The 12806-nt window shown below is 45.7% G+C and overlaps 1 protein-coding gene across 3 annotated transcripts in view; it reads right to left on the reverse strand.

Annotated features, from left to right (window-relative positions):
* LOC119404584 (phosphatidylinositol 3-kinase regulatory subunit alpha) overlaps positions 1-12806 on the reverse strand; it is a 133399-nt gene that overhangs the window by 25320 nt on the left and 95273 nt on the right. For all 3 annotated transcript variants that reach the window (XM_037671132.2, XM_037671131.1, XM_037671133.2), the window contains exon 8: positions 10468-10978. In XM_037671132.2, the coding sequence (XP_037527060.1) occupies positions 10468-10978 (511 nt within the window). The remainder of the gene's footprint in view (positions 1-10467; positions 10979-12806) is intronic.

Raw genomic sequence — 12806 nt, forward strand, 5'->3', positions numbered from 1 at the left:
CCGTCTCTGCACATGTAATAACTTTTCTTTTAAATGCGACATCGTGGTGCACTCGTCGAGTATTTAGAGTCTGCACTTCCATGCCGCCAATGCGAACGCAGAAGGGGATGACAAACTCCTCAGCACACGTATGTGACAGAAATGGCCGAGGCGCGTAGGAGGCGGCCATTTGAAATGCCGATGACAATATGATAACCGAGTTTCTTTTTTTTTTTTTTTTCGGTACTCGATTCTGACGCACATGCGATTCTGGACTCGTTTTGCCGAAAAAAAGGTGCGTGTTAGATTCAAGTAAATACGGTAGGTCGAATTTTTTTTTTTTTTTCAGAAAACAGCCCTAAAATGTCGACCCCCGTCTTATATACCAGTCAGTGGAAGAAAAACTTCGCAAGAAAGAAAAGAAAAAAAAGAAGTCTCATGGTCAGCTGAAATGCGTGCCTGCGGAAAAAAAAAACGGCGTGCTTCACTGCAGAACAGTGGTGACATGTGGGCAGCATGTCACCTGCTCCTCGCAGCGTCAGCGCGTCATGATGCGACCATTCGCCCATTCTCTGGTAAAATAAAGAATATGATAATGGCCAGTGTGACGGAATCTGCGATCTGTTCTGGCTGGAAAACATGATCACTGAAGTTTTCGAACTGAGTTTTCGAAGTAGGCGTTACAGGCAAGACCTCCGCCAGCAGTGCAAGTGCGCAAATCGCCAGAGCAACCGCCAGTCGGAGGTTCGCATACATCGTGAATTCCGTCAGGTCGTCCTTTATTATCTTTTCTTCTCCCAAAAAAGAATGGGTAAATCATGACGCGCTGACGTTGTGAGAAGCATGCGACATGCTGCCCGCGTGTCACCGCTGTGTTGCAGTGAAGCACGTCTTATTTTACGTTGTAGCTAACCACGAGTGCGTTTTTATTTTCTTTATTACTTTTCTCGCGCTAGCACCGGCGAGGCTGGGTTGCTTCCACTATCACTCATTAATATCGCTACGTTGCATTGCCCTGTGGCTCCTAAGGGCCGTCGCTTCCGCGGAGTTGCGGCGAAATCGGGATTGGGAATTGGCACATGGCACCCAAAGTTTTCGAATTAACTGGGCTGGCGCTGACCGCCGCTTCAAAATATACACTCAGATTTACGTTGCAAAGTACGGGACCGCAGAAACCCTTCGAATTAAGGGGGGAAGTGGGTTTTTAAAAATCATCGATTCCCTTTACCAAATTTAATGAAACTGCACAGCCTTGTTTAGTTTTCTTTGCTGATTCCAAATATGCAATCATTCTTCAAATATGTCCATTAGTTCCAAAGTTAATTAAAATTAATTAGCATTGTTTCCGGGAACAATGGAGCAAGAACTACTCATCAAAATCTTGCTTTAGGCACATAGTGGGATACTAGGAAACATAAGCTTCACAAAGATAGGAATAGTTTTTTGATGTGCAAACTATTAACAATTATACAGCATATCAAAGCTTTCTGTTTAAAGGGCCCCTCACCAGGTTTGACAATTTTGAGCTAACGAGTGCAATGCATACACTGGGCGTTCACGATCACGTCTGCCAAAATTTGCAACGCTACGCGCCGCGGAAATGAGTCAAATTTCAAGGTGAACGCTGCTTGCCCTTCCTCTCGCGGGCGCGCGCTTTAGAGAATGAGGGGATAACGTACATGAGAAAATGGCCCTACGTAGATGGTAGTGCTGTGACGTCGCTCCTCTACGTAGACGACTGTGCTCTGACGTTGCCAACAGTAGCACGTGACGCTGCGATAATTATTTGACACGACATGTGTAGTTTGTGCAATTTTTTGCTTGAATAGATTAATAAAACTTGAGAGAAATAATGAGACACACAAAGACAATGTGTGCGTCTTTTTCATTGGGTTGCAGAAGTTGCGCCTTTTCCTTTCCTAAGCCTCTCCTCCTCCTCCTCTTTTTCATTCTTTTTCGTGAATTGCAGCGAGATGCGGGGCTAATGTGCCTCCCTTTCCCATGTGTTCGTGTCTCCGCGGTTAGCGCATCGAGCAGACGCCAGCCCTGGAAATGAAAGTAATGTTCTGGCGCGTTCGAGCACTCATTATGCTCGTTTATTCTACCGCGTCCAAGTAACACATGATACCGCCCCTCTCGTGCCCGTACTAATGTCTCAACTTTCATGCCCGTACCGCAGAAACAGGCAGTACACCACAAAGAACGCCGACAAAACGCCCATGGCCGCTACATAAAAAAAAAAAAAAAAGGTAGCGGCCGTGCAACGCCGCTCGCGTGCTCGGGCTGGGTCGGGCACGTCATGCGCACGTGACCATGCATGCGCATGACGTGTTCATGCATATGTGTCAAGTGAAGAGGGCAGGGAAGGGATTTGGCTTGTGAAGGCTACACGGGGCGAATGGCAAGGGTTTGAAACTCGCCTTCTCGCATCATGATTTCGCGCCGCTACAAATTATTGTTTTTCTCAGCTCGTAATGAACCGATTTGAAACATTCTTGCGGCATACTGCTCTTCACTCGGCACACAACAACTTTCAGCGTCTAACTAAAATTTGCTACGTGGCCTGGTGAGGGGCCCTTTTAAGATATGATATACTCTATATCAGTATATCAAGCTTTGATATGCTGTATAATTGTTAATAGTTTGCACATCAAAAAACTATTCCTACCTTTGTGAAGCTTATGTTTCCTAGTATCTGGCTATGTGTCTAAAGCAAGATTTCAATGAGTAGTTCTTGCTCCATTGTTCCCGGAAACAATGCTGATTAATTTTAATTAACTTTGGTACTAATGGACATATTTGAATAATAATTGCATATTTGTAACCAGCAAAGAAAACTAAACATGACTGTGCAGTTTCATTAAATTTGGTTAAGGGAATCTTGATGACTTTTAAAAACCCACTTCCCCCCTTAAGGGGAGACACTGGTCTCCCCTTAAGGGGGGAAGATTTCAATGAGTAGTTCTTGCTCCATTGTTCCCGGAAACAATGCTGATTAATTTTAATTAACTTTGGTACTAATGGACATATTTGAATAATAATTGCATATTTGTAACCAGCAAAGAAAACTAAACATGACTGTGCAGTTTCATTAAATTTGGTTAAGGGAATCTTGATGACTTTTAAAAACCCACTTCCCCCCTTAAGGGGAGACACTGGTCTCGAAACGAAAAGTTTTATTATTGGAGATATTGTAATGAAATTGGGTGTGTATATGTATTTCTTCCTCCTGTTTTCAAAAATATAATTAGTTTTCATGTACTTCAATTAGTTATCAAATTGTGAGAGCATAAGTGAAATCTAATTAGGTAATTTCTTATGGGTCATTAAGACACTTTCCCTCAGTATTTTTAAATTCTGTTTAAGATGCAGCTGTAGCCAAAGACCTGCCATGTGGAGCTATGCTATTTATATTGTTACTGAGATATATCATCATATAAGAACTTTCAATTGTATTGACATTGAGTAATCTTGAAATGCAATTAGCTCACATTATTGTTCACAAAATTTCATATGTTCATCTTAGCCACAAAAAAATAGCATAGCTCCACAGTCCTATTTCTTACGAATTCAACGGTATAAAATTTATCAAAATTACCTTACAAAAACATAATGAAAAGATCCGTAAGGCTGGTCAAGTTGGCAAAAAATGTGAAGCTGAGAAAATCGCGTTTGAAGTTTGACACGCACTGCATAAATTTCTAAAAGGAACTTTTAACCATAAATTTTATTCACATGTTCCCCATCTGTTTCCCTTCAAAACAAAACAGAAAGTGTCTTGTTCCACCCAAGGAATCATATCTAAAAAAATTTTCCAATGTGTAAAGCATGATCAAAACCCCACCATGACAAGCGGCTAGGGGGTTCTGGAAAGGCCATGGGGTATGAGGCTCAAGCGACTGGCTGCTCATGTCTTTTCAGTCTTTAGGAAGAACCTTCTAGATGTTAGGCAGCATGTTACCCTGGGTAATAGGTTGCTATGCTCGAGAGAATACCTTCAAAGTAGTCCAGGACTGTAATCTTCAGTTGCACCCGTTTTGTGTCGCCTTGCAAGAGTCTTTTTTGTGTTGGTGCTCTTCAGATGAGTTGCATTTGCCTTGCGTAAATGCAGAGTCTTTTTCTAGGCTTCGTCGAACAAGGCAATCCCCAGCAACATAGCCCAAACTTGCAGCAATGGACTCGTTGGTTGCCCTTCTTCCTTGGTTGTAGATGGCAACAGCCTCAGCGGCAGCTCGCTTCACACTTTCCAGCGAAGTGTTCCCATTCTTTGAAGTTTGGGTCCAGATGACTGAATGAAGATTCTCACTCGCGTTCTGGGTCTTCCCTTCACAGCACCGTGCCAGCAGGCTCTCATCACTGAGCCTCGCAAAGACTGGCTCCAGAGCAGCCCCAACACAAGCCGGCAGGGCATTCTTGTGTGAAGGTGGACTCTCCCCATTGGCCAAGGCTCTATTGTACTTGCACCAAGAGCTAGCACCCTCGGGGCACTTTGAGTGCTTTGGTGCATCATCTGTCGATGTCATGTGCAGCAGTGTAGCTTCGACTGCCCTCTTCATAGCTGGCACGTCATTGATATTGCTCCTCAGGGCATATCCGTAGTAATTCGCGATCTTGTTGATCTTCTCTTGTGTGAGCTTTCCTCTACCCCCAAGAGACTCACCCTGGGCCTTCTTTTTGTCCACAAGGTTCCGTAAAGCTGCACCCATTCGCTTGTGGACATGGTTGATGCAGTCCTTTTTGTCTATTTGGATAAAGCCGTACACCTCGGCTTCGGACAAGGCATGAAAAGTGTGGCTGTCTCCATCAGAGAGCACAGTCGTGTAGCGCAGACCATGCTTGGCCCAGGACCTCTGAAACATGGTCAGTGCAGCCTCTACTTCCATGCGGCCAGAGTTGCATTCAATGTTTCGTTGGCCCTCGTGGGTTGCCAGCCAGTCGGTGTACCCTTCGTCTTGCGGCTGTGGTCCCAGGGCACAGCCGAGACAAAAGTTTGAGTAAACAACATGGTCAATTACAAGGCCAGTGTAGAGCTCAATGATGCAGCCCACACCTATGTGTGAGCTCCGACCTCGCGTCATCCATGAGCCGTCAAACACAACATCGATGTTCCCTATGGGGTTCAAGAAGGCTGTATACAGCTCTTTTATTACTGCCGCACTAGCAGCTTCACTTTCAGTCGCTGTGTTTTCGCAGGCTTTCACTAAACTTTTTAGGTGTCCCTGAAACGTCTTGTGGTGCAAGCCTCGGTGCGAAAGGTTCATACACGCACAAAAGTCTGAAAGGGCAGTAACACCTTTGCCTATCATCTGTATCCCCTTCATGGCCCTCATGTTGACTTCGAAGGGAGTGATGGTGGCAGTTCCGCTCACTCTCGGAGAAGAAAATTGCTTCTTCTCGAAATCACAACTGCTGCAAGAAAAAATAAGCTTTACCGCAAGGCCGTACTCCTTGTCCGTTGCCTTCCTCACGCTGAGACTTTTTGCGTCGCATTTGTCGCACTTCGCTTGTGCAAAAAAGTTATTGAAAACTTTCATATCACCGAGCAAAAAATCGGTCCCAGCGTCACCGGTCTGGCACTCCGCGCTGACTCCAAGAAGGTCGAACTTGCGCTGGGTAGCCGACTTTCCAGACAGAACGGTCTTCGTTTGCGCCGATCTCTCAACTCGCTGCGCCTGCTCCGCCGTTGAGTAGTACGCGGCATCAACCCGAAGTGTTTCGCTAGTCAAACTTGGTCCCACGGTGTCGTCAGTTGAAGTTCCCGGCAGATCCAAAGGGTCCGGCCGCGACTCCAACTCCGCTGCCGACGGTGCACTTGTAGCCGGCGCCTTCTTGTTCCAAGCCCGTTTTTTACGGCTTCCAAAAGCTCGTTGCGTCGATGGTTTCAGACGAGAGTCTCCAGGCATCTCGATCGCGTGGAAAAACTACCGTCACAAAGTGGAAACACGGTCCGTCGAGAAACACGCACGATCGCAAAAGCAGGCGCACACAAACGGACAGCCACGGCAGAGAACCCAACACAAAGAAAAAAAAAAAAATGACGTGTCGGTCGCGCCAGCCAATGGGAGACTCGGAAAGGCGCGCTTGAAAAGCGCGCCGCGTGAGAGCCAATCAGTGGCCTGGAAACGACCTTCAGAAAACCCGCGACGGCGGCCGTTCTGCTTGAGCGACGCCATTTTGAGATGGCGCAAAATGTGCACAAAGAAAACAGCTTCAAATCTAGCCCAAGATGGCGGCGCTCGGCCCGCTGCAACGCTCATGGCGCGCGCGGGAAGTTCGAACAAATTTCGTCCTTTTGGGGACATTTTAGTGCTGCCGGGATGCTTTGAAAGCCGATTTTATCGCGTTTCCCGACCGAATTTAGCGTTAGCAATTTGAGAGTAGGTGCTCAGAAGTGCAAACGCCTCGAGAATAAGCTTTGCGAAAAATCGATTTTTTGACCATTTTTGACCGTTCCAAGACCCGCGTCTCCCCTTAAGCAGGATTTCGAAATAACCGAGTTCGAATTAATGAGGTTTTACTGTATTTGGGCTCCGAGGTGCTTTTTTTTCTTGTTCTCGACCAGTGACTGACGACAGTTCACCGTAGCGTTCAAGAAAACAGTGATCGAGTTCGCGAAAGCATGAAGAACGAAGAAATCTGGTCTGAAGTATGTGAAATGCGTGTTGAGATGGTGGACGCAAGCGGGAGCCATGAGTCGCAAGCAATAACTGAACATTTATCTTTGCAGGGGTGTTCTCGCTGCTCCAATCTCGCCGGATACTGTTTCTTTGTTGCTTCCTGCGATGCCGGCAGCTCTGGTTGCAGTGGCACATATGGCTACGATCAGCGGGCAGATCGAGTGCACCACAGAAGCATTCACTACTGGCGGACGCTGAAGGATCACATCACAACACGCAGTGATCAGAAGAAAACTTTGTTTTGGTGTGAGACCACAGCACATCTAGACCTGGAGACGAAGGTTGCACAGTTTAACCGGGAGCCGCACTCGCGCATTATTGCTACCGGGGATCTCAAAGTGCATCCATATTAATGCTCACAAAACGGTTGTGACGCTATGCAAGGATAATGCTTGAGCCCATCTTTTGGCTTTCTGCCATGTGGAACTTACGTGTACACGCACGTGTAAATAAATGCCATTTTCACTGTGCACCATTTGAAATTGCGTTTGCTTCACGGTAAAGGCGCCTTTTGATACTTTGGCTGTCCCACATACTTTTTTTTTTTCGATTTACAGTAGTTAGAAGTGGGGGGTTCGACCTATATTCCGGTCCGACCTATGTTCCGGTTCTTACGGTAAGTGATCATGTCCCAAATGCGTATGCTCAAGAGTATCACTTTCACTCTTCGCAAGCCTAGCCCCATATTTCCAAGCGGCAAAGCAGAAAGAACCGACACTCATGTGGCGCTACGTTTCATTTGCTGCCACAGTGGTAGCACTTCTTTACGTTTTTGCTGGTTGACCCCGTGTTCGATTTTGCAATCGTCGAGTTGTCTCGGGATTTCAAGGCACGTGACCATGGCATTGTTTCCTGTCAGGACTGGAACTAGCTGGCTTACCTGTGGCTGCCAGCGAGCGGCCAGAAGTTTGAAAATCAGAGTTCTCAGCACAAGAGCAGAGGACGAAACACCATGACGAGAACAAGGACAACAAACGAACGAACACAACACTTCGTTCTTTCAGAACCACGGGCGAGATTTTTTTTGTAAGCAACCCACATTCTTTGCAGTGCATGGCCATATGTGTACTAGGGCGACCTTTGAGGCTGGACAAATGCTCGCTTAGTCTAGTGTTGCAGCAACGTCCAGTCTGCCCTACGTACGCTTGACCACACGTCATCAGCCTCAAAGGTCGCCCTAGTACGCATATGGCCATGCACTGCAAAGAATGTGGGTGCATACCTCAGCCTGGAGGCACTGGCATTCTGTTCAAACACCGGAACAAGACTGCGAGAGAAATAGTTGAGGCGCTTTGGATTAATAGACTAAAAGACAAGTGCATCAGCCATCCGTCTGTTGCTTTATTAGATAAGCAGATTTCGCTGCTGTCCGCGTATCTTTAATGACGTTCCCTTTTCATTTTGTCGATGTAGGTGCCTTTGATGGGTTTTTTTTTCGTGTGTGTGTGTGTGGACGCGATGTTCTCGGGAATTGTGGTCTATTGATTGTTATATGCGCGGATGGTGTGTGCTCTCTGGCGGAAGCGCGCAGATCCCGTTGGGCTTTTAAGCAAATGCTTTTTTCAAAAATAAATCAGTTGTTAGATTGCGCTTGTCCGTGTGTCTCCTTTCTTCGTCCCCGTTTGTTTTCGCGCAAGTACTACAATGAATAGATCATTACTGTTGTTTAGCGAAGCTCAGAGAAGAAAAAAGACGTGTTACTGTATTTTCTTGTTACTAGAGATGTCCTTTACGCAGTAGCCACCATGGTCTGGAAACACAATGTTTGACATTTTCTGCTTTTGTTCTAATGAAAATGATGCAACATGTTTTTTCAGAATATCATTCTGCAGTCCTTTGAGAACATTTTGGGCGACTTTGAACAAAATTGAGATTGGGGTTTTTTTATTATAGATTTTTGAATCGAGGAGCACTTTTCTCATTTTGGTGTTTCGAGCATGAAAATTTAGTACTTTGAAAATTATTAGAGAAATACAAGTGCAGAGGTTCATTATTCACATAAAGACCTATTCATACTGCAAATATGAACAAGCTAAGATGTTCACAGAAGTAGCCATAGCATCCCAAATTTGACAGATTTTCAAAAACGCAGCGTTTTTCGTAAATTTTTAAATATACATAATTTGCCAGAATTCCATGAAATGATAAGAGCTATTTCCTCTTTACTTCTACTTCCGCCAAAAAGAAAGATATTTGTAATATATAGCTTCAGTAGCTGCCAGTATGATTTCCCATTTACGAACACACACTCTTCGTAAAATGGTCGTCGTCAACCGGCGACACTTGTCGAATTTTCCTGTGTTGAAAAAAATTTTTATTTGAAAACCAACTGCGATTTCGTGCTGTGCAGTCATATGTGCACAATATACAACATTACCAGGAAAATCGGAAACATCAAATATACACCGTTTTTTTATCTTTCGTGGAATCGACCATACATAAAACGATCAGAAATGGTCTTTGTTTTGGCAAGTACTGTGTACAATAAATGACGCACGGACCTTGCAAGGCTTATCAGAATAATCTAATCGAGTTAGTAATGATGAAAAGTACAATCGCCATTAGTGCATTTATGTGATGAATCTACAATACAGAACCTGTTCTCTCACGCGGCTGCCTCACGGGCTCACAGGCTGCAAGTAGGATTATCGGAGAGCACCAGCGCAGATACGCAATCGCGATCACTGTGTTAAATATTTCGCGGTATGTGCAGTACCACAATGCGTTTTCATGTCACCTGCTGTTCCAGTGTGCCCTTTTCTGAAGGTAGTGAATGGGCGCGACATGGGAGGAGTCGACTAAATTTTATTGCTTTATGCGTAAGGACCACTCGGTCTGCCGTACGACAATGATAAAAGTAAGGCGTGCAAAATAAATGACGATATGAATCTGTGTAGAGCTTGGCGCTTGTTTTGCCTGTGCATTTCCCTTGAATATGCAGTTTCCCAGTTCAATTCAGTGCTTATAATCTTCTCAAGGCTGACGCGGCACAGCGCGGCATAAGAATGGCGCATACTGACTTGTGGAATGACGTGGCTTTCCTTGCAACTTGGAAACGCAACCACCGGCAGCACGCGCTCCTCCGAAAACGCACACGCGCGTGGCAGCATGCAGTTGCTTCCACGGGCGAGCCGACGACTTTCGACATTTTCAGTGGCCCACCAGGGGAGCATCTGGTGCTGGCGTGGCACGCGCAAACTTTAGGTTGCCTTGTCTATTGAGGTGCCATGCGGAAAAGCGTACCGCAATTGAGAAGAGGGTACTAGTTGTCCCGGCACACAGCACTTTTGTCTATTAATTGCAAGCCTGTGCACGTACCTTATATTTACAAGTACCAGCATGATTGTCAACGTCTAGAAACTAATGCAATCATTCAGAACGGTCTATGACATTGCTGCAGCCTTGAGAAACAACAAATGAAAACATGTGCAAGTTCTCTTCTGTTGTATACTAGGCATACTAATTTGGCATACTGGTTTTCCATGTTTTTCAGTGATACAAATATCTTTCGTGACCCTGTGACATTTGTATCATCGAGAATCTACTATAACTTTCTTAGGATCCAATCTAGCATAACTCTGCAATACGCTGGCATAGAGAAACACGGCTGCTGCAACAAGTGAAGCGACCTTTATGCTATCGCTTCAACGCAATGTAAGCAGTAAGAGCACAGCATGTACTAAAGTAATAAACCTTCACATTTGCTGCTGGAAAAATGCAAGTAAAAATTACCTATTACCTTGGATCTAATTAGTATTGAATGTTTTAAATGAGATAAAAAAAAGATGTCAAGTGTTTTTTCTGGACTCACTGGCTGCTTCCAGAAGGCGTTCGTAGAAGTGCACTGGAATAACAGGGCTGGCCAGCTCACGCAGATATTTCTTTAGGGCCCCCACCCAGCAAGCTAAGTCATAACTAGGCAGATCAGCATGGGGATCCTGAGCCAGCCGCAGAGCCAACTCCTGCACACGTTCGGGCACACATGGGCTGGCATACACCTCGTACAGGTCAGCCCCTGTCCGCTGACAGAGGGCCTCGGCCTCGCGCAGACAGCGGGCCAGAAAGGGTGGCACATCTGCACCTGGGTGGTCCCCCCCCAGGTCCCGCCACAGTGCAGACAGTGCCAGCAGAGCTTGTCGGGGCCGTGGCACAGGTGGACGGCATGCTGGCAGGCCACGAGTGGCTGCACAAGACCGGTGGCAAACCAATCCGCATTGGCGACACAGCAGTCCCTGATGCGCTAGGCCACGCAACAAGTGCCGACAGCTGTCGCACTGTTCGAGTCCTGGTGGAAAGCTCCCACACTCCAGGTCGTGGTCCCCCTGCAAGTTGATATCTGCCTGGTGAGCTGTACCACAAGGCTTACTTAGCAATGTACCTCTACTGGAGTTACCGGTGCAGAGCGAGCCACTTCATAAGGAATTTTAATAAGAGGGCCGCAGTGCACTAAAACACCAGAGCCACATGCAGTAGAAAGTTTAACCTCTAAGCCACACTGCAGGACGACTCAAGTACAAGTGTAGCCTAATCATCATGTTGTTAACCCTGACACTGGTTACAATCAGCACGTGTTGATATGTTGTCATACAGTAATCTCCAGGTAATTCTTAATCCCTCAGTTTGAACTGATTTGCTTGGTCCAGGCAACGATGAATGTATGTGAACTTTAAATAAGTTCACACTTCTAAAACCATGCAATGGGAGTCATTTTCTCGCTCTAACGGACCGCCTTGACTACAAACCTGAGCCAAAGGCTACAGCACCGCTAGCTACCATGCTGGTACCGTGAAAATTAAACCTTTTCACTTTGTGTGTGATCTCAGACCCACACAGCGCCTCTCCTCAGAACATAGTTAAAAGTACTGTGCACGTAGCATCTTACAGTGACTTTGTGCCACGTTTCGACAAATAAGCAAATCTATAATGCAGTAATGAATGCAGCAGGACAATGACTATTGAGAAGAAACCAGCTATCGAAAACTGGTGCAGTTGGCCTTTGATAAGTTGAAGAGGATGTCGTGATTTGGTACATTTGAAGTTCATAATTTCGTCTGTCCGTAGTGACAGCTATGGCAATACAGTAGAAACACACAACGAAATCGCAGAGGAAAGAAAAAAAGAATCTACTTTTGCAGAAATTTCATTTACACGAGACAGACACAAAAAACAGGTGAATGGCTTGCAACAAAATTTATTGCCAAAAGTCGGTAAGCTTACTTTGCCAAGCCTTGCAGCAATTTTACAGCTTTGCCTTGACACTACAAAAAGTGGTCCATTGCTAGGTAACTTTCACGCTCACTGAAAAACAAGTGAATTGTGTCGAAGGCATCTAAAACATTCCACAGGTTTGTTGTCTTCTCTTGACGTTTAGGCTTTTCGTTGCAGTCAGCTTTGCACACATTACCGATAATGGCTTTATCAGCCATCTCCTTGTGCACAATGTCATCATCTATGCAAATGAACTCTTTGATCCTGAGGCCATCTAAAACTTTGTTTCCTACCACACAAAGTTCACCCCATGCGTTGGTCGGTGATGGCCGCCCTGCACTGTGACCACCATCATCGAGTGCCCTATACTCCATCTCACCACTACCGTGCCACACTATTAAAGGGGCCCTGCAACACTTTTTGAGCAGGGTCAAAAAGCGCTGCCAATCGGTAGTCGAGGCTCCCGAGAACACGCGAGCCAAATAATATGGCGAAGCAAGCGGCCTGGAATTTCCAATACATTCTCAAAGTCAGCTGAAAATCACTCCCTCTTCTCTCGACAAATGATGTATTAGTCCGCAATATATGACGCGATTGTCGGCAGTTCCACCATTGGCTGATGTTATAATCACGATAACACCCTCATTATTACCTTCGTTGTTAATTTTGAGTTCAATAAGTAGATAATATGTATGTTTATATTGTTTTATGCCGTTAAAACACCGAACAAACATTACTATTAGCACTTCCGGTCTCACCAACAGCTCGTCTGCTCGTAGTTGCGTTTTCTTCACCATGCGCAGTGCCGAAATCGTGAATATTTCTGTGCTTTTGACCATCACCGGTTGCCGTTGAGAGTGGCAGCCGTTCGAGTGTTGCCTCGTCAGCTGGAAACTTCATCGTCAGCACGTTCTCACGACCGACCGAGGCAGCGGTGCAGCA

The sequence above is a fragment of the Rhipicephalus sanguineus genome, chromosome 9, assembly GCF_013339695.2.
Source record: "Rhipicephalus sanguineus isolate Rsan-2018 chromosome 9, BIME_Rsan_1.4, whole genome shotgun sequence".
In the NCBI taxonomy this organism is placed as follows: Eukaryota; Metazoa; Arthropoda; class Arachnida; order Ixodida; family Ixodidae; genus Rhipicephalus; species Rhipicephalus sanguineus.